At 44.8% G+C, this 25327-nt stretch overlaps 1 protein-coding gene across 3 annotated transcripts; it reads right to left on the reverse strand.

Moving 5' to 3' along the window:
* Nucleotides 1–17752: 17752 nt before the first annotated feature.
* Nucleotides 17753–22460, reverse strand: LOC139563743 (protein LBH-like). Of its 3 annotated transcripts, none has more exons than XM_071382652.1 (4): nucleotides 22292–22460; nucleotides 18972–19062; nucleotides 18537–18735; nucleotides 17753–18428 (listed from the first exon to the last, which is right to left on the reverse strand). In XM_071382652.1, the coding sequence occupies exons 2-4, from the start codon at nucleotides 19059–19061 to the stop codon at nucleotides 18355–18357; spliced, it is 363 nt and encodes a 120-aa protein (XP_071238753.1). In that variant the 5' UTR covers nucleotide 19062; nucleotides 22292–22460; the 3' UTR covers nucleotides 17753–18354. The 3 variants fall into 3 exon arrangements, with proteins under 3 accessions (XP_071238753.1, XP_071238752.1, XP_071238754.1); XM_071382651.1 differs by having other exon boundaries at nucleotides 22311–22457; XM_071382653.1 differs by lacking the exon at nucleotides 22292–22460 and adding an exon at nucleotides 22014–22147.
* Between the last annotated feature and the right edge of the window lie 2867 nt (nucleotides 22461–25327).

Consider the following 25327-nt stretch of genomic DNA (forward strand, 5'->3'; position numbering starts at 1 on the left):
ACCAGTCCGGTGCCACCTGTGCCGGCCCCACACATCAGGCCGCCAGTGCGCCTCCCCAGTCCGGTACGTCCTGTGCCTGCTCCTCACACTCGCCCTGAAGTGCGTGTCACCAGTCCGGTGCCACCTGTGCCGGCCCCACGCATCAGGCCGCCAGTGCGCCTCCCCAGTCCGGTACGTCCTGTGCCGCACTTGCCCTGAAGTGCGTGTCACCAGTCCAGAGCTTCCGGCGACGGTCCCCAGTCCAGAGCTTCCGGCGACGGTCCCCAGTCTGGAACCTCCTGAGACGGTCCACGGTCCGGAACCTCCTGCGACGGTCCACGGTCCGGAACCTCCTGCGACGGTCCACGGTCCGGAGCCTCCTTCTGCGCCGGTGCCCAGTCCAGGCACGGCGTCCAGTCCCGCTCCATGGCAGGAGTCTTCCTCTATGCCGGTGCCCAGTCCAGGCACGGCGTCCAGTCCCGCTCCAAGGCCGGAGCCTTCCTCTGTGCCGATGTCCAGTCCAGGCACGGCGTCCAGTCCCGCTCCATGGCAGGAGCCTTCCTCTGTGCCGGTGCCCAGTCCAGGCAAGGCGTACAGTCCCGCTCCAGGGCAGGAGCCTCCCTCTGCTCCGGTGCCCAGTCCAGGCACGGCGTCCAGTCCCGCTCCAAGGCCGGAGCCTTCCTCTGCGCCGGTGCCCAGTCCGGGTGCTGCGTCCAACCCAGCTCCATGGCCGGGGCCCTCCTCTGCGCCGATGCCCTATCCGGGCATGGTGTTCTACCTGACCGGACCCGTGGTCTGGGTGGGGGCAAAGACCCGCACCGGAGCCGCCACCGACAATAGTCACCCCCCCTACCCTCCCCAGTTGGTTTCAGGTTTTACGGCCGGAGTCCGCACCTTTGGGGGGGTGGGGGTACTGTCACGCCCTGACCATGGAGAGCCTTTTTATTCTCTATTTTGGTTAGGTCGGGGTGTGACTAGGGGGGGTGTTCCTATCTAGGGTTTTTTATTTCTATGTTGGCCTGGTATGGTTCCCAATCAGAGGCAGCTGTTTATCGTTGTCTCTGATTGGGGATCATATTTAGGCAGCCATTTCCCCACTGTGTTTTGTGGGATCTTGTTTTGAGTTAGTGCATGTAGCACCTCTTATGTTACGGGTTCGTTGTTTGTTTCCTTTTGTTTTATGTAAGTTTCACATAAATAAAGATGTGGAACTCATCTGCGCCTTGGTCCGTCTCTACACACAACCGTGACATATTTAGAGAGACCTAAGCCTCAATTTTCTACACTACTATTGGTCAGCAAATATATCTAAATGTGTTTATTGGGTTTCTACATTTGAAAACAAGGATGGTCCAACTTGGGCCATCATGGAGTTACAGTCAAGCCTTCCAACTTCTCCGGTCTCCCTCCTGGGCTCCCCACTGCCCATGAACCTTGGCACCCATGTTTTGAATCCCATTGTCAAGAACTCCCTTAAAATCTGCTCCCAATTCCAAAATCACTTTAGGTTTAAACAAGCAAGCGGCTTCTCTCTATTAACATTTAATGATCTCTTACCAACATTGCAGATTGACACAGCGTTCTGGTATAGGAATGGTCTGGTGTTTTTTTGTGACCTATTTGTTGAAAACACATTTGTCTCATTCGATACTCTGAAGGTTGACCGTAATATTCCCAATACCCACTTTTTTAGATATCTGCAAACTCGCAGCTTTGCCAAAAACATTTCCCTTCATTTCCACTTGAGCCCACTTAGTGTCCAATTGATAGGTGCTTAGATCTTAACCCGTATCTGAAGGGCACAATCTCCAGATTATACGACATAATACAGAACATTAATCCGCCTTCCTTGGCAGGTACAAAATCTGCATGGGAGCAAGACATTGGTGTTGTCCTACCCGATGATATATGACAACAAAGTATTGAGCGTATCCACACCTCATTATTTTGCACAAGGCATGGGCTCATTCAGTTTAAGGTTTTGCACCACTTTCATTACTCAAATGACAGATTGTCAAAAATATATCCAAATGTTGACCCCAAGTGTTTGAGATGCCACCAGTCCAGTGACTGTGGGACACATGTTTTGGTCATGCCAATCTTTGAGTGGCTTCTGGGATCCCATTTTTGAGGCATTCTCACATATGTCATACAACTGTTAGCCACAACCCGTTCACTGCCGTTTTTGGAGAGCCTGTCTTTTACTTCGTTTTATTGAACTTTTTCCATTGTTTTTGTTTGTATTACTGTTTGTTTCTGTCATATTTAATTTACTTTTCTAGCATATCCTTGTATGATGCCTTGGTGGGTGGGTTGGAGGGATGGATGGATGGGAGGGAGGGAGGGAGGGATGGGAAAATTAGCTGTTGGGTTGTACTGTTTCTGTTCTCATATCTGAAAATCTATAAATAAAGTTTTTTTAAAGAAGTAAAACATTCACATCACTCTACCCTTGTCCTAACACAGTTAAACTAGGCTGCGTCTAATAGTCAGTATATCGGTGGAAACCCAACATTTATTCTCCCTTTATTCTCCCTTTTAAAATGAAAATCAGCTACTTTGCATTCAGGCTACAGAGCCCTACATCCATTGTAAAATAAAACTTCCATACCTCATCACCACCACCCAGACAGAGCCCAGACAGAGTGTGTCAGGTCTGGTTTTAGCTTCAGAGAGATAAACCTGCCCAACCAGGGAGATGGAGGTCACTTAGGAATGGTCCATCCTCTCCACAGTCACTCATGAACAGCACAGCAACCAGGAGAGGAATAGAGACACAATTTGTCACTTTAGTGCTGCATACTTTGTGTTAAATTATACATTCCCAGTACAGTAGAGAGCGAGATAGATTATCGACTGTCATCCCCAAAGCGAAGAGCTTTAAATAGCCTTGTCAGCTCTCTCAGAGGAGGCCTTTAGGATTGGGACTTTGCAGTGTTTAATGCTTAGTGATATGAATGTTTTCATATGTTGACACTGTGAGACCAGAATCACCTATTGTATGTGATAGTTACAGTTGTAGGTTGCCTGTCTTTATTTTAGGTACTACTCTTTATTTTGCTCACCACTTGGTGATGTAATTTATTGTAAAATAAAAATGTGTGATGCACCTGTCAGGTATTCCCTCCTCCTCCCGCTCCCCCTCTCCAGTGCTCGATGTCGCCGGTCTACTAACCAACGTCCCTGGCAACCATCATTACGCACACCTGGACTTCATCATCACCTTGACTACTTTCCCTTTATTTAGCCCTAAGTAGCCTCAGTCATCAGGCAGTATTGGTTTATCTTCACGTACAATACGTTGCCTTGCATCATCATCATCATCATCATCATCAGTATTAAAGTTTCTTTCTGCACCTGCTTCCTGACTCCCTGCATATACAGTACGTGATAGAATACTGCCTCAGAATATGGAAGCAACAGAGGATAAAACCATCTTGCAGACGTTCAAGGAACAGGGTCATCTACTCCATCAACACCACGACCAGCTGGTGCAACTGGGTACGGCCATGGAGGAGCTCCTCCACGTTCTCTACCGCCTCGACACCACCAGCGAGGCTCTCCCTACCCCTATCAGAGGGCATCCTACCACTGGTCGTCACAGTGAGCCAGTCCCCCAGCCTACCCAGCTATCTGCCCAGGTCGGCGATGTCCGACTGTCCCTTTCGGATAAGTATGACGGTACTCGATCGAAATACCATTGCTTCCTACTCCAGTGCTCCCTCTATTTTGCCCTTCAGAAGGGAACTCCCACTACCGAGAGGTCCAAGGTTGCCACGGTCATTTCCCTGCTGACCGGGCGGGCGTTGGAGTGGGCTACCGCCGTCTGGGAGAGAGGAGAGGTAGAGCTAGGTTCCAATGAGAGGTTCATGGCTCTATTCAGGGAGGTCTTCGACCATCCTCCAGAAGGCAGAGAGGGAGGTGAACGACTTCTCCAACTCCAGTACGGTGCCCAGAACACTGCGGAGTATGCCCTCACCTTTCGGACTGTGGCAGCCTCCAGTGGATGGAATGAGCCGGCTCTCCGCACTCTATTCCGGAGAGCACTGCGCGAAGAGGTCCAGATGAAGTTGACGTGTCGGGATTCACAACACATCCTTGGACGCACTCATCCCGATGGCCATCCGTCTGGATAACCTTCTTCGGGAGTGCCGGCACCTACCTCTCTCCTCGCCCTCCTCCTTCAGCTGTCCTGAGGCATAGCCTGAACCCATGGAGGTAGGGGCCACACACCTCTCTGTCCCTATTGCGGCCAGGAGGGGCACCAGCTTCTGTGGTGTCCGATGCGTCCCAACCCGGTGTCCAATAGGGCAGAGGGGCGGACTTCATTACTGATCTCCCCCCATCTGATGGTTTCACCACTGTTATGGTTGTTGTGGACAGATTCTCCAAATCCTGCCGTGTTATCCCTCTCTCAGCTCTCCTTACAGTTCTCCAGGTTGCTGAGGCACTGTTCCAGCAGGTCTTCCGGCACTATGGCCTTCCGGAGGACATCGTCTCTGACCGTGGCCCCCAATTCACGTCCCGGGTATGGAGAGCCTTCATGGAGAAGATGGGGGCCATGGCCAGCCTCACATCTGGGTACCGGCCTCAGTCCAACGGGCAGGTGGAGAGGACCAACCAGGAGCTGGGGAGGTTCCTAAGGAGTCACTGCCAGGACCGACAGGGGGAGTATGCCCGGTTCCTTCACTGGACGGAGTATGCCCAGAACTCACTCCTCCCCCTTGGACTCTGAGACAGAATGAGGCCCCTGCAGTGGACGAGTGGTTCCGGCATGTGGAATGCAGCCCACGTGAGGTTCCAGTGCGCTGTCCGCCATCAGAAGGATCAGGCGGACCGTCACCGCAGTGAGGCTCCCGTGTTCCATCCTGGTGATCGCGTCTGGCTCTCCACCAGGAACTTCACGCGCCGCCTGCCCTGCTGGAAGCTGAGACCCCGGTCTGTGGGGCACTTCAAGGTCCTCTGGAGGGTCAAGGAGGTAACTTACCATTTACAACTGCCCACCAACTACCGGATCTCACCCTCTTTTCATGTTTCCCTCCTTGGTTCATGGTCCCATGGCTGATGCCGCACACCGCGACACCACTCCGCCTCCCCTGGACATCGATGGGACCCCTGCCAATGCTGTCAGGTCCCTACTGGACTCCCAACGTCGTAGGGGCGGCTTCAGTATCTGGTGGACTGGGAGGGGTACGGCCCAGAGGCGCACTGTTGGGTTTCGGCGGCCGACATCCTGGACCACAACATCGTCCGGGATTTCCAACTCCGTCGTCTGGACAGGCCCGCTCCTCGCCCTCGGGGCCGTCCTCCTGGTCGGCGTCGTCCTACAACTGGAGCTGTGTTTCAGGGGGAATATTGTCATGCCTACTCCCGCTCCCCCTCTCCAGCGCTCGAAGTCGCCGGTCTACTAACTACTGGTCCTGGAAACCATTATTACGCACAGCTGCTCACCATCATTACGCACACCTACTCCCCATCATTACACACACCTGGACTTCATCATCACCTTGATTACTTTCCCTTTATTTAGCCCTCAGTAGCCTCAGTCATCAGGCAGTATTGATTTATTTTCACATTCAGTACGCTACCCTTTTGTTCATCTACCTAGCATCATCATTATTAAACCCTCTTTCTGCACCTGCTTCTTGACTCCCTTGTGTATACGTGATAGAGGTGAATCACACAAAGTGCTTTTTAATGTAATTCTGTCTATCAATGTTCTGCTCATGTATGTGTCTAACTTCAGCATGATATGAAAATTATGACTCATCCTGTTCCCTCTCTCTACTCAGCGGAGGAAGGAGAACACCCAGGTGAAATGTGTTTCTCTCCAGCCCTATGTTGTCAGAGTAGCTTTTATGAAAATGTGTGTGAGTGAGAGAAAGGGCAAAAAGAGCTGGAGAAGAGGGGTGAAATGTTTTCTCTCTCTCTAGGTTGTCAGAAGAGCTTTGTGGGATGTGTTCGAGCCATGTTCAGTGGAACTTTCCTCAGACAATTCAGACCGTTGGGCTTTTACACCAGCCATGGTCACAGATAGAGTTGAAGTCAGAAGTTAACATACACCTTAGCCAAATACATTTAAACTCAGTTTTTCACAATTCCTGACATTTAATCCTTGTAAAAAATCCCTGTCTTGTGTCAGTTAGGATCACCACTTTATTTTAAGAATGTGAAATGTCAGAATAATGGTAGAGAGAATGATTTATTTAAACTTTTATTTCTTTCATCACTTTCTCAGTGGGTCAGAAGTTTATATACACTCAATTAGTATTTGGTAGCATTGCCTTTAAATTGTTTAACTTGGGTCAATCGTTTCGGGTAGCCTTCCACAAGCTTCTCACAATAAGTTGGGTGAATTTTGGCCCATTCCTCCTGACAGAGTTGGTGTAACCGAGTTAGGTTTGTAGGCCTCCTTGCTCGCACACGCTTTTTCAGTACTGCCCACAATTTTTCTATGGGATTGAGGTCAGGGCTTTGTGATGGCCACTCCAATACCTTGACTTTATTGTCCTTAAGCCATTTTGCCACAACTTTGGAAGTATGCTCTGGGTCATTGTCCATTTGGAAGACCCATTTGCAACCAAGCTTTAACTTCCTGACTGATGTCTTGAAATGTTGCTTCAATATTTCCACATAATTTTCCTCCCTCATGATGCCATCTATTTTGTGAAGTGCACCAGTCCCTCCTGCAGCAAAGCACCCCCACAACATGATGCTGCCACCCCCATGCTTCATGGTTGGGATGGTGTTCTTCGGCTTGCAAGAATCCCCCTTTTTCCTCCAAACATAACGATGGTCATTATGGCCAAACAGTTCTAGTTTTGTTTCATCAGACCAGAGGACATTTCTCCAAAAAGTGCAATCTTTGTCCCATGTGCAGTTGCAAACTGTATTCTGGCTTTTTTATGGCGGTTTTGGAGCTGTGGCTTCTTCCTTGCTGAGCAGCCTTTCAGGTTATGTCGATATAGGACTCGTTTTACTGTGGATATAGATACTTTTGTACCCGTTTTCTCCAACATCTTCACAAGGTCCTTTGCTGTTGTTCTGGGATTGATTTGCACTTTTTGAACCAAAGTACGTTCATCTCTAGGAGACAGAACGCGTCTCCTTCCTCAGCGGTATGACGGCTGCGTGGTCCCATGGTGTTTATACTTGCGTACTATTGTTTGTACAGATGAACGTGGTACCTTCAGGCGTTTGGAAATTGCTCCCAATGATGAACCAGACTTGTGGAGGTCTACAATTGTTTTTCTGAGGTCTTGGCTGATTTATTTTGATTTTCCCATGATGTCAAGCAAAGAGGCACTGAGTTTGAAGGTAGGCCTTAAAATACATCCACAGGTACACCTCCAATTGACTCAAATTATGTCAATTAGCCTATCAGAAGCTTCTAAAGCCATGACATCATTTTCTGGACTTTTCCAAGCTGTTTAAAGGCACAGTCAACTTAGTGTATCCTCACCGACTTGCCAAAACGATAGTTCGTTAACAAGACATTTGTGGAGTGGTTGAAAAACAAGTTTTATTGACTCCAACCTAAGTGTATGTAAACTTCCGACTTCAACTGTATCAGCTGGTGGCAGGAGCATGTGAGCAACAGCCTTAATGGTTGCACTATAATCCACTGAGAGCTTTACCATTTGAAAAGAATACATTTACTTTAATAGGAGCATTTTCACAGTAGTTTAAATGGTCTGTCTTGTGAGAAAGGTCACATAAGTAAACAGACTTATGGAGGCAAAAATGTAGGTGTATTATGTACGATATGAGCGTAGGCTACTGTCAATCATCTATAAATGTACTGTTTGATCAGTACATTTAGCATATGATAAAATTATACCAGGTAGTGGTAGTGACATTTACTCAATGTACTTTATATTATCCTATTGTGCTGACTATTTCAATTATACATTTGTTTTTTTATACTATCGATATATTGTGTGACCATGATACTCTAGAGTAGGTTTCAGAAGCCTCCTTTATTACCTGGCACTAACATGCGCCCTTTGTCCTGATCTGATCCACATTCTGATTGTGCCCACATTTACAGAAATATGTCTACACATGGTATTAAAATGTTTTTCATATCCATTCACTGTGTCAGTATTGTGACCCGATTTACTGGTCCCTCCCTGTATGCAAATTATTTGCCAGCTATTCTTTCAAAATAATATGTATTTATTTTATACACATATTGATGCCATAAGTCAATGGTGCCACCTGTAAATTATTTTAGAAGGCGGGATAATGATGATTTAAATGGTTTCACTGTCCAGATCAGTCTACACTTGTAAGTGTACAATGCGTGCCTGACTACCTACGAAAGTAGTCAGGAAGATCTGATCACAATCCACTCCTTGCTCCCCTCCTGGCACTGAGGATGGTCATGGATGGTCAAATGGTAATATCCCAGCTGTTAGATGTGCCACCAGAGAGGAGGATCATCTCCCTGTATGAGATGGACATGCCAGCCATTGTGATTGCATTTGACAAGCAGACTGGGCTGTAAGATGCCTGGATGGGCTCAGTGAGTAATCCAGTCAAAACAGAGCTCTGTGTGTCCGGAGAGAAAATTGTGAAAGTGACAGAGGGGAAAGAGGGCACAAGAGCAAATAGGAGATGAGGAATAACCATAGACTTAAACCATAGACTTAGCTAGAAGACTCATATTTTTATTTGTCCCATTAGGTGTCTGTGAGAGCAAGGGCAGTGCCATTGATGACTGAAACAAATATTGTGTGTCATTCATTTATTGTTGCCACCAGTGGTGTAAACAACTTTTACTTTTACGCGACTATATTCCTAAAAAAAAGTATGTACTTTCTACTCCATACATTTTCCCTGACACCCAAAAGTACTTGTTACATTTTGAGAGGTGGAGGGTGACAGGAAAATGGTCCAATTCACATACTTATCAAGAGAACATCCCTGGTCACCTCTACTGCCTCTGATCTGGCGGACTCACTAAACACAAATGCTTAATTTGTAAATTATGTCTGAGTGTTGGAGTGTGCCCCTGGCTATCTGTAAATTAAACAAAACAAGAAAACTGTGCTGTCTGGTTAGCTTAATATAAGTATTTTCAAATGATTTATACTTTTACTTTTGATACTTAAGTATATTGTAGCATATATAATTACTTTTGATACTTAAGTATATTTAAAACCCAATACTTTTAGACTTTTACTCAAGTAGTATTTTACTGGGTGACTTCCACTTTTACTTTTACTTTTATGTTAAGGTATCTTAACTTTTACTCAGGTATGACAATTGGGTACTTTTTACACCACTGGTTGCCACTAGATGGCGGTGATATAGCTTAAAGCCACTTACAAACAATAGCACCCAATTTGAAGAAGAAGACAATGCTCTGATCATTGGCTGACCGCTCCCAACCCATAGGAATCCCCAGCCCACTATTTTAAAATGGTGGAAGCCCTCAATGGTAATGTCCTTGGGAAAAGGGGTTATTTCTAAGGAGAGATCTATTTCCATCTCTATAGGACTAAGATAGAGGGATGGATTTAGCTTAGAGGTAACAAAAATTATAACAAAATATTTTATGAAAATATTGTGTATTTAGGGGTGTTGTAGTAAATCTTTCAGCACTGAAAATCATATTTTCCAACAACACGAGCAACGAAGCAAAAACAAAAACTGCTCTTCAAATGTCATATAATACCCAAAGATCGATAAGCTCACATCAGAGGGATTCCAGCCTAGCCTGAGCCCATCCTGTAGCAGGAAGGTGGTCTTTTCCAGGCTGTTCTGCAACAACTATCCACCCTCATCGGTCAGTGTCACCGACATAGGTGGCTGGCTGGTTTCATAATCAATCCACTCAAGTTAAGCTGTCTGTTTGTGACAAACACAATGTATTTCTATTCACCAGCTATGTGGAGACAGAAACATACAGCTGTGTTTGGAGGTCGAAAATAAACTTTGGAATATCTGCCAACCTTGTGTGACTGCATATTGAAAGTCAAGAGCCATCTGTTTTATGTGATGGCAGGTAAGCTCTGACATGCCAGATACAGGTATGATAGTATACCTCTGCCCCCTCTCACCGTTGTAGTGCCAGGGAAAGGGTGGTAATATGAGCCAACCACGGGGGCTTTGAGCATCTGGGGCAGGAGGATGGGGGCTCATTAATGATGCATAAAGCTATACTGTAACATTGGCTCCGTTTAGTGTGTGAGTACCAGAGATGCCCCAGGGTTTGCCCATGAAACTGGGGAATGTTAGAAAAACCACCAGTAATACCACTGGAAACACAGGCATCACATCAGCAACAAAAATGTTTTTCAAACACCACCTGGAGATGCCTCATACTCCCATTGTGCAACCCAACGAAGGGGAACTCAACTACCTACATCCAGAGGTCAGAGAGGTTTTTCTCTAGAGATGCTGATTGCTTGTTTGTTTGTTTTTGGAACCCAATTCAGTCACTGGTTTGTGTCTGGAAAGATAAATTCTATCAAATATCTACAACCTTTCTTTCTCTTCATCGTTCATGTCGAGAGATTTGTCTGTAAGGGGCTGTTTTATCATTCCCTCCTGCTTCATCATGGAGTGCAATGGTAAATATAGCACTCCTACCCATTGGGATTGGCTGTTTGCCAATAATGAATCACTCTGAGTGAGAAAGTGTGTGTGTGTGTGTGTGTGTGTGTGTGTGTGTGTGTGTGTGTGTGTGTGTGTGTGTGTGTGTGTGTGTGTGTGTGTGTGTGTGTGTGTGTGTGTGTGTGTGTGTGTGTGTGTGTGTGTGGGTGGGTGCGGGTGTGCACGCCTGTGAGGAGGAACTGACCCGTTTCTAAGTGTACAGTTGGTACAGTTGCAAGATCTATGCACAGTAATTTGAATATTTGTAATATATACTCAAATTATATGATTTGGATGATTTATTCTGATTTGTAATACAGTGCATTCGGAAAGTATTCATACCCTTGGACTTTTTCCACATTTTAGTACGTTACAGCCTTATTAAAAAATGTGTTAAATAAAAAAAATCCTCTTCAATCTACACACAATACCCCATAACATCAAAGCGAAAACAGAAATATCTTATTTAAATAAGTACTCAGACCCTTCGCTATGAGACTCGAAATTGAGCTCAGGTGCATTCTGTTTCCATTGATCATCAATGAGATGTTTCTACAACTTGATTGTAGACCACCTGTGGTAAAGTCAATTGATTGGACATGATTTGGAAAGGCACACACCTGTCTATATAAGGTCCCACAGTTGACAGTGCATGTCAGAGCAAAAACCAAGCCATGAGGTCGAAGGAATTGTTCATAGAGCTCCGAGACAGGATTATGTCTAGGCACAGTGTCACGCCCTAACCTTAGAGATCCTTGTTATTCTCTATGTTTGGTTAGGTCAGGGTGTGATTTGGGTGGACATTCTATGTTCTCTATTTCTTTGTGTTTTGGCCAGTGTGGTTCCCAATCAGAGGCAGCTGTCTTTCATTGTCTCTGATTGGGGATCATACTTATGCAGCCTTTTTTCCCTCCTTCAGTGTGGGATCTTGTCTTTGTTTGAGTGCATGTAGTTTGCACGACGAAGCTTTTCGTTCGTTGTATTGTTTATTGTTTTTCTTGGTGGAACATTAAATTAAAAGAATGTACGCCTACAACGCTGCACCTTGGTCTCCTTCCGACGACAAACATTACACACAGATCTGGGGAAGGGTACCAACAAATGTCTGCAGCATTGAAGGTCCCCAAGAACACAGTGGCTTCCATCATTCTTAAATGGAATACATTTGGTACATCCAAGACTCTTCCTAGAGCTGGCCGCTCTGCCAAACTGAGCAATCAGGGGAGAAGGTCCTTGGTCAGGGAGGTGACCAAGAACCCGATGGTCACTCTGACAGAGCGTCAGAGTTCCTCTGTGGAGATGGGAGAACCTTCCAGAAGGACAACCATCTCTGTAGCACTCCACCAATCAGGCCTCTATGGTAGAGTGGCCAGACAGAAGCCACTCCTCAGTAAAATGCACATTACAGCACGCTTGGAGTTTGCCAAAAGGCGCCTAAAGACTCTCAGAAACAAGATTCTCTGGTCTGATGAAAACAAGATTGAACTCTTTAGCTTGAATGCCAAGCGTCTGGAGGAGACCTGGCACCATCCCTGCGGTGAAGCATCGTGGTGGCAGCATCATGCTGTGGGGATGTTTTTTTTCGAGGGAAAGATGAACGGAGCAAAGTACAAAGAGATCCTTGATGAAAACCTGCTCTAGAGCGCTCAGGACGAAAGTTCTAGGGCGAAAGTTCACCTTCCAAAAGGCCAGCAACCCTCAGCACAGAGCCAAGACAATGCAGGAGTGGCTTGGAACAAGCCTCTGAATATCCTTGAGTGGCCCAGCCAGAGCCCGGACTTGAACCCAATCGAACATCTCTGGAGAGACCTGAAAATAATTGTGCACCGACGCTCCCCATCCAACCTGACAGAGCTTGAGAGGATCTGCAGTGAAGAATGGGAGAAACTCCCCAAATACAGATGTGCCAAGCCTGTAGCGTTATACCCTAGAAGACTCGAGGCTGTAATCTCTGCCAAAGGTGTGTCGTGTCTTTGGCATCATTAAATTGAAGACTGTTATTTTATCAAATCAATTTTCTGTAATTATTATTACGTGATTAAACGAATCATGTAAATATAATTAACTATGAAGTCGGGGCACCAAGGAAAATCTTCAGATTACAAAGTTTTAATTTTCCTAATATAACTCTTCTAATTAATGAATTATTCTTTACCTCACGTTAGTCTCATTCCAAACGTCGTAAATTGTTGGTTATCTGCACGAACCCAGCCTTTACTATGAATCATCCATACACCAATTGTCTTAATAATTTATTTACTAACTAAATAATCACAGAAATGCATAAACAAATAAACAGTAGATATGGTTACTAGGAAATGATAGGGGAGGTTCCCTAATGGGCTAAGCCGATATGACGGCTTGGTGGACAAAGGGAAGTGGGTGTGGACTGAGAATGGCAGGAAAGACAAAAGAGACACTACACAGTTGATAATTATATTAATTGAAATGCTAATCCTTTGCACATGAACGCTCATTCATTCGGGAATAATTGCAATCAATATATATTTACGCTCAGTGTGTCGTCGTGATCTCTGTTGGAATCGTCCGTCTCTCTGTTGGAAAGTTCATCCAAGCGTCTCTCTGCTTCCCTGGAGTCTTTCGTGGTTTGAATGGATACCTCAGAGTACCATTCAGAAATGTTCTTATAGAATAGATGTTTCGGCGGTTGTCGGTCTTCGTATCTCAGGTTCACATAATTTCTAGCTGCAGACTAGTAATTAGTATCGAAGATTTGCTCTTATTCTGTCGGGATCGATAGTCTCAGAGTTAAACCATTTCCACCCATGTAGCCAATGCTCCATGTGGTATGGTTAGGTATTCAACAACCATTACAACCTTAGCTTAGACTGAGGTTTTTGTGGTCTCTACTCAACCTTCGCCCCTCAGCTGACCGAGGTACGTGTGGTCTGAAGAGGATTTCTTCAGGTGGGGGTTTTATTCGTAACAGTAGAAAAGGGCTGTCCCATGAGCCAGATCATGTCTGTGCTCATGGGGGCGGGCCAATGACTTAGTTAAACTTTACAGGGAATCTAATTCTCTCACATTAACGGTTCAACATCACCTTACATAATTTCACAAATAGTTGAATATTTACTCATTCATTTTATACAATAATTAGATGCAAACCTCTTAACAGAGGAACCTGTATAAACAGAGCTATGGTAATGTGGCTGTATTGTCTTTCATGAGGTCACAAACATGAAACAAAACGGACCGGGTCGTAGCTGGCTTCTCCACCGACCGTTTACACATTCTCCAAAACATGGATATTGTTCAGTTTTCAAGTTCTGTGATGTAGAAGAAGTTCCTTTTTTCTACTGTGAAACTCTCTCTCTCTATACTGCATGGCCAGAAGTAGAGAGTCTCCTCCAGGAATTTACGACCTGAGATAACAGAACCTGGGTGTAGGAGAGAGAGTGGGATGCCACGCTCTATACCCAGAAAGGGCCACGTCATGACAGGTGCTTCAAAAAAGTACTGAATAAAGGGTCTGAACTCCAATTTGCATACCGCCCTAACAGATCCACAGATGATTCAATCTCTATTGCACTCCACACTGCCCTTTCCCAACTGGACAAAAGGAACACCTATGTGAGAATGCTATTCATTGACTATACAGTAGCTCAGCGTTCAACACCATAGTGCCCTCAAAGCTCATAAATAAGCTAAGGACCCTGGGACTAAACACCTCCCTCTGCAGCTGGATCCTGGACTTCCTGACGGGCCGCTCCTAGGCAGTAAGGGTAGGTAACAACACATCCGCCACGCTGATCCTCAACACGAGGGCCCCTCAGGGGTGCGTGCTCAGTCCCCTCCTGTACTCCCTTTTCACTCATGACTGCACGGTCAGGCATGACTCCAACACCATCATTAAGTTTGCCGATGACACAACAGTGGTAGGCCTGATCACCGACAATGATGAGACAGCCTATAGGGAGGAGGTCAGAGACCTGGCCGGGTGGTGCCAGGACAACAACCTCTCCCTCAACGTGATCAAGACTAAGGAGATGATTGTGGACTACAGGAAAAGGAGGACCGAGCACACCCCATTCTCATCGACGGGGCTGTAGTGGAGCAGGTTGAGAAATTCAAGTTCCTTGGTGTCCACATCACCAACAAATTAACATGGTCCAAGCACACCTAGACATTCGTGAAGAGGGCACGACAAAACCTATTCCCCCCGCAGGAGACTGAAAAGGTTTGGCATGGGTCCTCAGATCCTCAAAAGGTTCTACAGCTGCACCATCGAGCGCATCCTGACTGGTTGCATCATTGCCTGGTATGGCAACTGCTCGGCCTCCGACCGCAAGGCACTACAGAGGGTAGTGCATACGGCCCAGTACATCAATGGGGCCAAGCTTCCTGCCATCCAGGACCTCTATACCAGACGGTGTCAGAGGAAGGCCCTAAAAATTGTCAAAGACTCCAGCCACCCTAGTCATAGACTGTTCTCTCTGCTACCACACAGCAAGCGGTACCGGAGCGCTAAGTCTAGGTCCAAGAGGTTAATAAACAGCTTCTACCCCGAAGCCATAAGACTCTTATCAAATGGCTACCCAGACTATTTGCATTGCCCCCCCCCCCACCTCCTCTTTTTCTCCGCTGCTACTCTCTGTTATTATCTATGTATAGTCACTTTAATAACGCTACCTACATGTACATATTGCCTCAATTACTTCAAACAGCCGGTGCCCCCGCACATTGACTCTGTACCGGTACCCCCTGTATGTAGTCTCGCTATTGTTATTTTACTGCTGCTCTTTCATTACTTGTTCCTTGTATTTTCTTATTCTTGTTCGTAATTTTTTTAACTACATTGTTGGTTAAGGGCTTGTAAGTAAGCATTTCACTGTAAGGTCTACACCTGTTGTATTCGGCATATGTGACTAATACAATTTGATTTGATTTGAATACTTATGTAAATGTATTATGTCATTTATTTATTTTTTTATAAATTTGCAACACATTTTTAAACCCTGTTTTGTCATTATGGGGTATTGTGAGTAGATTGATGAGGGGAAAAAACGACTTCCTCAATTTTAGAATAAGGCTGTAACGTAACAAAATGTGGAAAAAATCAAGGGATCTGAATATTTTCCGAATGCACTGCATAATTATAACTTTATCTTAGAGAAACATACTAGAAACAAATCTGTCTCATGAAAGGATTCACACTGCGACAGTTCAGATGATTGTGACAAAGAAACTGTTAATGTGCCATTTTATGCTGCCAACTGAAGTTCTCCTCGGCTCTGCCATTTGTAGTGCCTCTTATCTACAATTGATTAAAATGACATTTAATGCGTGTTGGAAAGGTTACAGGTGTGACCTTCTGATGTGGTACATATGTGGACTGCATCACTAACAGAGAGAAGTAGCCTTGAGTTCTTCACTGAAATGATAGTGGCCATGTTACACTGATTAATGTTATTCTATAAAACAAGCATTCAGAAAGTGCATTTTTGCTTGTAATTCTGTAGTGAGGCTGTTGTTCTATCTCCCTGATTACATGAACTGAATGTATAGTAGTTTAAGTTGGTGTGGTTAAGAGCCTTTGCAGGATAAATGACCATATGGACAGTAAACAAGAGGCAGAGAATCACTGTTGGGAGATTATGCTGTGAATCTTTATGGCCTCATTGGAGAAGCTCTGCCTCTAAAGGTTCTCTCTCACCTTCACATCATTTACAGTGAGTGAATAACTGCCAAAAGACATGCCCTCTCAAAGCCTTAATTTCAGTCCTTGGTCTGGGTGGGAAAAGACAGTCGGACGCAAATGGACAGGCATGTCCTAGTTTTCCTGACCTTGGCCTCATTTAAGCTTAATGACCCTGCCATGAGAGTTCTCTGCCCTGCTGCCCTGATGATGGGGAGACAACATCCCCATCCAGTTCCTGCTGGGCGAGAGGAGGCTGAAAGTGATGTTAAAGGCTGAGGATGCTGGGTGGGTGGTGAGACTGAGCAGAGATAGGTTAGGTGTGGTGTGTGGTGGGGAATCTAACTTGACCCATCACGACCCGCTTTAAAGGACCTGTTTGAAGCCAGCAGAAGAGGAAGATGAAAGTGGGAACACAGCGTGGGCACCACAAGAACAAAGATCCCTTTTAAAAGCTGAAAAAAACCCACCTGATGCACCTCACCTTAATGCTATTCTATCAAAAGGCACTTTTACATAAACAGGGAGGGAAGTGGCTGTCTGACGTGGCTCACTCTTTGTCCTACAAAATGGAACAAAATAAAAATCAAAGAGGATGGAAAAAACACAGACAGAAGGTTGTAAATGTACTTGTGATGATAATCACCATGATAAAGGGGACACTGGTGATGGTGATTGTATCAACATGCAGAGAGAATCAACAGGCAGGTTTTATACAACTGGGTCAAATATAGCTTCAGAAATGATATGGAAATCTGCTTGCCATGGTGATGCTGCAGCCATGTCAAATGGCTGTTACCTTTTGACATGGCTGTAGCTGTATGTAAAAGCACAACTATTTCTACTTGAGGGCACAATATGCTATTGTGACCAAAGAGAAAAATGATGTCTGGTGTTTATGTTGAAATAGTTATAAAAATAATCAAGGAGTAACATACTAAATCACTAGAGTCCTGCTGCAGTAGTTTGGTACTTTGTCTAATATTTTGATACATCATTGTGAGTCTTCATCAAATTTGAAGACCCAGTGAGCCTCTAAATAGTGCACAGTATTGACATTCCATTAAAATAATAGACATTTGATAAAATATTCTACACCATATTTATTTTTTCTCTTTCACTCCTTTGCTCTCCAATGCTGCCCTTTTGTTTTTCCAGAGGTGAGCATGTTTGCTGTGCCGAAGGGCTCTTAACAAGGCTGTCAGCTGAAAGGTCACATCCAAAAAGGAGAGAGAGATAGAAAAATAAGATTGAGTCCCTGCCACTCATGTCTGTGTCTAGATGAAGACACTGAATCTGACCTATACCAGGAACCCAGATCCAAGAGAGCCATCAGACATGGAGATTGTGGATGGTGGGGAGTGGATCGACATGAAGAGGGTGAGAGAGAGGGGGAGAAAAGTATAAAGGCACAGGCTGACAAAATCAACAAAAAAGGTTTGGCAAGCCTAAAGACTTTATTGTTTGTGCAATAACTGAGGCTTCAATCTCAGCACTCACTTTTTGATTGCAGTTTATATAAACTGCAGAGGAGAAAAATGCAGTTGCGGTACATACACAGCATTTTTACTCCCATTGATTGTAACAACTAGGACTATCTCTGGATGTTAGCTGCTGCTTTTTATGGTAGAACAAGATGAAAGAACTCACTTACACATTCAGAATCATAGTTTTTCACTAGACAGGAATACCCACAGTTGTCACCACTTTATCTAGCTTACATTTTACTTGGAGTATACATGCTGGACACAACTTTGAATACTGCTGTTCAAAAACACCTCAGTTCTTACAAAGTACTCCACATTTTTACACAAGGTATCAAAATATCTACAAAGAGAGGACAACAAAATTATTCAGTGCTGCGTAGCTGTGATCTAGTCTGCATGTATATGAAACTGCACAAGCACGCTATTGAAGACAGCTTTTACAGACCGCTGTATAGCCTGAAACATCAGAATGAACTCATTGGTTTTCTTGCAGTGCGCAGGGTGTGAGGGTAACGACCCTCCAAGTCCCTCCTCCACTCTCCTTAGTGCCCCTGCCCACCTGTCTATCTTTGTTACTCTGGACACATTTACAGTGATAGCAGCTGTGGAGGTGGATGGAAGATCTTCTCAGTTAGATTCCTCCACTACGGCCCCATACACCACTTCACTGCTGTCCTGCACCCCGAGATTCAGATCTTCATCTGGGAGACACATGGAGAGAGGTGTCACAATCAGATAGGGAAAGAGTCTCTCTCACACACACACACTTTACATTGAGGTAATCAGAATATCATGCCAGGTTATCCTACCTGCGGTCTGGTCCTGTGTGGTCTGAAGAGGAGTGTGTTTGTGGGGCAGCATCCCGCCTGGGGCCTCTACAGAGTTGGGATCCATAGGGGGCCAGCGGAGCTCCCCACTTTCCACATTGCCCCCATCAGAGGGCTCCACCACAATAGAGGGAAGTCTCTTGGATAGCTTGGGATTCCGCTCATGGGTATCTGGGAAAATCTGGACACAAGAAGTAGGGTCGATTGACTCTTTATTAGGGTGTTTTACTCTTTCTTATAGGGATTTGAAGTTCAAATCTGAGATCCTTGCAATGAGAGCTCATACAACATTTTACAAGAAAGATCCAAAATTAAAGGCACATTCGTAATTGGTAGGCTGTCAATTAATCTCTTGGTTGAGTGACTGTTGGATGGATGGATGGATGGACGGACGGATTGAGGCAACAGTAGACTCACCTGAAAGGATATGCCCTGATCCCCTGATACTGCTCCAGCTACACTGAAGTCCTTTATCACAGGTTCCTGTGTGTTCATCACCTCAGTCATCCTATGAACAACAAGGGGACCAAGGCAATACTGCTGTTGTATACCCTTTTATGCAAAGAAACGGATGTGGTTTATTTCTATAATAAATTCATACAGATGTAGGATCTTAATTTGGTCACCCTGTTGCAGGAGAACATTCTTGCAACACACTTGTAGTGTATTTGAGGTTTAAAAAGGCTTCTGAAGATTGTAATTTCCACTTAGAAATTTCAGACTTGATTTTCCCTTACAAAAAATGTATAAACCCCAACAAAAATGTACATTCATTATAATTCACAGAATAATTCACATTTCCTGTTGCTGCAGGATTATTTTCCTGCTGTAGAAAACTGTCTCAAATGAAGATCCTACATCTGAATCGCAGTTCTACTCAGAGCTACTCAAGTCAATTGTGATGCTTTTTTAATCTCCCTTCTTGGTCATTCTTGCTTCCCTCGCTCGCCTGTTGCTTATTTGATGACAACTTTGACTAGAGAGTACAGTAGTGCCAAGCCAGCCTCTGTGGTCCAACGAGACAGCCCTAAAGTTGAAAGTGTTTTGACACAGAAATCATAGTCACTTTACAGGGTCCTGTACTTCCAGTCTCACATGCAAATAAGCATACAGAAACCTGGCACTTCAAGAACAACCTAAACTCAGAAAATATTCAGACTGTGTAGCAGAAACTTGTCTGAAGAAGGCTTCTTTTGTTTCGTTTTGATGTGAACGTAAGCAGCGTATGAAATGGGAATGACAGTCTGTGTGATTTTCTGAGTATAGCAGTTGGCAAAGTTTGGAAAAAGACAGCTGTTTTGGGTGTTTTCAAGCGTGTACTATGTAGTAATTACTGATGATATGAAAGTCTGAATTCTGTCCTTTAAACCTGGATGTGTTTTGTTTTTTCTTCCTTGTGTCATATTACTATGGTATATTTTCAATCTAATTGCTCCTTTATTCCTACTCAAAAGCACATATTGTCCCTAGATGGAATTCCTGTGGTCACTGTGTGTCTTGACCCCTCGGCCGTCCTCGCTCCAAGGGAAAGGCTTCTCTTATTCAATATCAGTTGTGAAGTCATACTTAGCATGGTTCAATGTAATTGCGAAAGCTTGGGTACACATTGCTGTGGGTTAAGAGTTTGGTATGTAGTGTTACTCCATACGACACTATTCTGTATACTTCTGGCCCTTCTTTGGACACTGTGTTAACAACCCTCCAGGCGAGCTTCAATGCCATACAACTCTCCTTCCGTGGCCTCCAATTGCTCTTAAATACAAGTAAAACTAAATGCATGCTCTTCAACCGATCGCTGCCTGCACCTGCCCGCCTGTCCAACATCACTACTCTGGACGGCTCTGACTTAGAATATGTGGACAACTACAAATACCTCGCCAGCAGCATACCACCCTGCATACCACTGCTGGCTTGCTTCTGAAGCTAAGCAGGGTTGGTCCTGGTCAGTCCCTGGATGGGAGACCAGGTGCTGCTGGAAGTGGTGTTGGAGGGCCAGTAGGAGGCACTCTTTCCTCTGGTCTAAACAAAGATCCCAATGCCCCAGGGCAGTGATTGGGGACACTGCTCTGTGTAGGGTGCCGTCTTTCGGATGGGACGTTAAACGGGTGTCCTGACTCTCTGAGGTCATTAAAGATCCCATGGCACTTATCGTAAGAGTAGGGGTGTTAACCCCGGTGTCCTGGCTAAATTCCCAATCTGGCCCTCAACCATCACGGTCACCTAATAATCCCCAGTTTTCAATTGGCTCATTCATCCCCCTCCTCTCCCCTGTAACTATTCCCCAGGTCGTTGCTGCAAATGAGAACGTGTTCTCAGTCAACTTACCTGGTAAAATAACGGTAAAATAAAAAAAATAAAAGGTGTCTGGTTAGACTGTAAACTCTCCTTCCAGACTCACATCAAACATCTCCAATCCAAAGTTAAATCTAGAATTGGCTTCCTATTCCGCAACAAAGCATCCTTCACTCATGCTGCCAAACATACCCTTGTAAAACTGACCATCCTACCAATCCTCGACTTCGGTGATGTCATTTACAAAATAGCCTCCAATACCCTACTCAATAAATTGGATGCAGTCTATCACAGTGCCATCCGTTTTGTCACCAAAGCCCCATATACTACTCACCACTGCAACCTGTACACTCTCGTTGGCTGGCCCTCGCTTCATACTCGTCGCCAAACCCACTGGCTCCAGGTCATTTACAAGACCCTGCTAGGTAAAGTCCCCCCTTATCTCAGCTCGCTGGTCACCATAGCAGCACCCACCTGTAGCACGCGCTCCAGCAGGTATATCTCTCTGGTCACCCCCAAAACCAATTCCTCCTTTGGTCGCTTTGCACATTCTTCCACTGCAAACCAACCATTCCAGTGTTATTGTATTTACTTCGCCACCATGGCCTTTTTTATATTTTTATTATATTTTTATTTATATATATTTTGTTTGCCTTCACCTCCCATCTCACCTCACTTGCTCACATTGTATATAGACTTATTTTTCTACTGTATTATGTATGTTTGTTTTACTCCATGTGTAACTCTGTGTTGTTGTATGTGTCGAACTGCTTTGCTTTATCTTGGCCAGGTCGCAATTGTAAATGAGAACGTGTTCTCAACTTGACTACCTGGTTAAATAAAGGTGAAATAAAAAAAATAAAAAAACAAAGACACCTACCTACTGTAATGATGGCATGACACCAACAGACATCAGGTTAAAATAAAATACCACAGCATGATGTGACTAGGAGGAAAGGTGTGTGAGTGATAAGATGGATGCAGATGGAAAGAATGTCATCAAGGTGCATCCAACTATTCAAAAGCAAAGTCTGCATACATTCCAACCCAATAAAGTGTTTCTCTTGTCAGAGACACAGGTTCAAATACAAGTGTAATCTTTACTATTGTCCTATTTCAGAGCCAAGCAATATTGTTGAGCTGGAGTAACTGCTAAAATGCACTCACCTATATCCAATCCTTTCATATTAGTAAGGACTAAGAAATATGACATAGGAAAGGAGGCAGCTCCTCGTATTAAGACGCACCCATGTCATACCTTGACACAATGTAGTTGCAATTGTCCAGCTCTGTCCGAAATGCAGACACAGAGACTCAGTGCTAAACTGTAAAACACTACATTTGAACACTCTATTCTCTATTATTATAGGATATTTGTGTTTGTCCTAAGCCATTTGTTGATAAACACAAACTGTTTATAGGCTACTAACTCTAACTGTGCGCACCTTAATCATGAATGTCTACCTGTTTGGAGTGTTTACGTCCTTCAAAGCGGAGTTGAGGAAGGTGTTTTTTCAGAATCTTTTTTTTTCAAGAGAGAGAGAAATCCGAGAGACAAGTGTCCTTATACACAGTGATGTTCCGAATGAAGTTTCCCCAGCAAGCGAGTACTGGAGTACGCGCACTTGCGCAGTCGGGTGACTCGACTGACACCATTGCCTACTGAGAGACCACAGGTAGGATAGAGACAAGAGAATAATTGATTATTCTGCCAAAACTATTACCCAAGAGTGTACACTAGGACAGTTGCGATTTTAACATGTAAATCTTGGTGGGGCAAAAAAATCTAACAAATATTAACGCATGCCAGTAAAGCCACTACACAACACAACACTAAACAATACATTACTTGCACTATAACGGCGACAAAAGGTACCCACAAACTGGTTGGGACTACATAAAAATGTCCCAACAGCAGAGCTTTTTTTTCAGCACCATGGAGTGAATCCTTACCGCTGCTACACCTGGCTATCAACAGAGCCTTGTCTGGTAGTGAAACAGTTCATTCAGCCTCATTTACTGCCGTTTAAAAAACATAGCTGATATGGCTGACTTGCCGCCACCAAATGTGGTTTCAACTGACAATTGAGATGAACAAACTATGGCATAAATATATCATTATGGACACTTAGCACGCTGCGCATTGGTCCTCCTCTTCTTCCAACCACGACAAGCGTTACAGTCTTTCAAAGATAATTTGTAAAAATCCAAATAACTTCACAAATCTTCATTGTAAAGGGTTTAAACACTGTTTCCCATGCTTGTTCAAAGAACCATAAACAGTTAATGACATTGCACCTGTGGAACGGTCATTAAGACACTAACAGCTTACAGACGGTAGACAATTAAGGTCACAGTTATGAAAACATAGGACACTAAAGAGGCCGTTCTACTGACTGTGAAAAACACCAAAAGAAAGATGGCCAGGGTCCCTGCTCATCTGCATGAACGTGCCTTAGGCATGCTGCAAGGAGGCATGAGGACTGCAGATGTGACCAGGGCAATAAATTGCAATGTCCGTACTGTGAGACGCCTAAGACAGTGCTACAAGGAGACAGGACAGACAGCTGATCGTCCTTGCAGTGGCAGACCACGTGTAACACCTGTACAGGATCGGTACATCCGAACATCACACCTGCGGAACAGGTACAGGATGGCAACAACAACTGCCCGAGTTACACCAGGAATGCACAATCCCTCCATCAGTGATCAGACTGTCCGCAATAGGCTGAGAGAGGCTGGACTGAGGGCTTGTAGTCCTGTTATAAGGCAGATCCTCACCAGACATCACCGGCAACAACATCGGCTATGGGCACAAACCCACCGTCGCTGGACCAGACAGGACTGGCAAAAAGTGCTCTTCACTGACGAGTCGCGGTTTTGTCTCACCAGGGGTGATGGTCGGATTTGCGTTTATCATCGAAGGAATGAGCGTTACACCGAGGCCTGTACTCTGGAGCGGGATCTATTTGGAGGTGGAGGGTCCGTCATGGTCTTGGGCGGTGTGTCACAGCATCATCAGACTGAGCTTGTTGTTATTGCAGGCAATCTCAACGTTGTGCGTTACAGGGAAGACATCCTCCTCCCTCATGTGGTACCCTTCCCGCAGGCTCATCCTGACATGACCCTCCAGCAAGCCAATGCCACCAGCCATACTGCTCGTTCTGTGCGTGATATCCTGCAAGACAGGAATGTCAGTGTTCTGCCATGGCCAGCAAAGAGCCCGGATCTCAATCCCATTGAGCACGTCTGGGACCTGTTGGATCGGAGGGTGAGGGCTAGGGCCATTCCCCCCAGGAATGTCCGGGAAATTGCAGGTGCCTTGGTGGAAGAGTGGGGTAACATCTCACAGCAAGAACTGGCAAATCTGGTGCAGTCCATGAGGAGAAGATGCACTGCAGTACTTAATGCAGCTGGTGGCCACACCAGATACTGACTGTTGCTTTTGATTTTGCCCCACCCCCTTTGTTCAGGGACACATTATTCCATTTTTGTTAGTCCCATGTCTGTGGAACTTGTTCAGTTTATGTCTCCGTTGTTGAATCTTGTTATGTTCATAGAAATATTTACACATGTTAAGTTTGCTGAAAATAAACGCAGTTGACAGTGAGAAGACGTTTCTTTTTTTGCTGAGTTTATAACTATTTGTTCAGCACTTTTGAAATGTACAGTGACAGAATTCAGAACATGGGCCATTCTTACAGTATTCTCTATGTACACCAAGTCAGAACCATAGGATAAGTAAAGGGGGCATATGAGCAGACAACGAAAGCTCTTACAATAGTCAAGGATTACGTTTCTCTAAAACAGGCTATATGTGCACAACCAAGTCAGAACAGTAGGCTAAGTTATGAGGGGGAAAGGGACCAAATTAGGGTGAGGCACATGGGCTACTAACAGCTTACTACACAACATACACTTAGTATTTCTTTCTAAGCTACAGTATACATACCTCCCTGGCATATTACATAATTTATGAAGCAGCATACAATACATTTTTGGACTCACATTGTTGTGCTGTGCTCACTTGAACAGGAAGGTGGCGTGGCAGTCCTTGTGGGCAAATTTTGTCATCAAACTTTGTCATCAAAGTCTGGCTTTCTGTATTTATGGTGCTTTCAAGACAACTGTAAACTCGGGAAAAAACAAGGTTGAATCCTGACATCAGTGATCATCAGGTCAGAGCTCTAGAAAGAGGCCCGAGTTCCTGACTTGGAATTCCGAGTCGAGTTGGATGACTGTTCAAAACGCATTTTCCCAGTCGGAGCTCGTTTTTTTCAGAGTTCCCAGTTGTCTTGAACTCACTGAAGTCTGCTTTGCAACGCTTGTAGTTAGCCATTGATTCCTTCAAAATCACTCATTGTTGAATTTGCGATTTCCAACTTGTTGTGTAATGTTTATGTCCAATGGCCAATGAGCACCGATAAGTTTTATCTATAATTTATCTTCATATGACAAGGATTGCCATAAAGAGCCAGACT

Source organism: Salvelinus alpinus, chromosome 34 (assembly GCF_045679555.1).
Source record: "Salvelinus alpinus chromosome 34, SLU_Salpinus.1, whole genome shotgun sequence".
NCBI lineage: Eukaryota > Metazoa > Chordata > Actinopteri > Salmoniformes > Salmonidae > Salvelinus > Salvelinus alpinus.

What these genes read in the sequence shown, in the direction of transcription:
- LOC139563743 (XM_071382652.1), bottom strand. Translation starts at nt 19,061, where the DNA reads ATGACTGAGGTGATGAACACACAGGAACCTGTGATAAAGGACTTCAGT. An exon ending in ATCAGGGCATATCCTTTCAG is followed by an intron (nt 18,736 to 18,971) that starts GTGAGTCTACTG and finishes TCTTGTGTCCAG; the next exon opens with ATTTTCCCAGATACCCATGA. An exon ending in CACACAGGACCAGACCGCAG is followed by an intron (nt 18,429 to 18,536) that starts GTAGGATAACCT and finishes TGTGTCTCCCAG; the next exon opens with ATGAAGATCTGAATCTCGGG.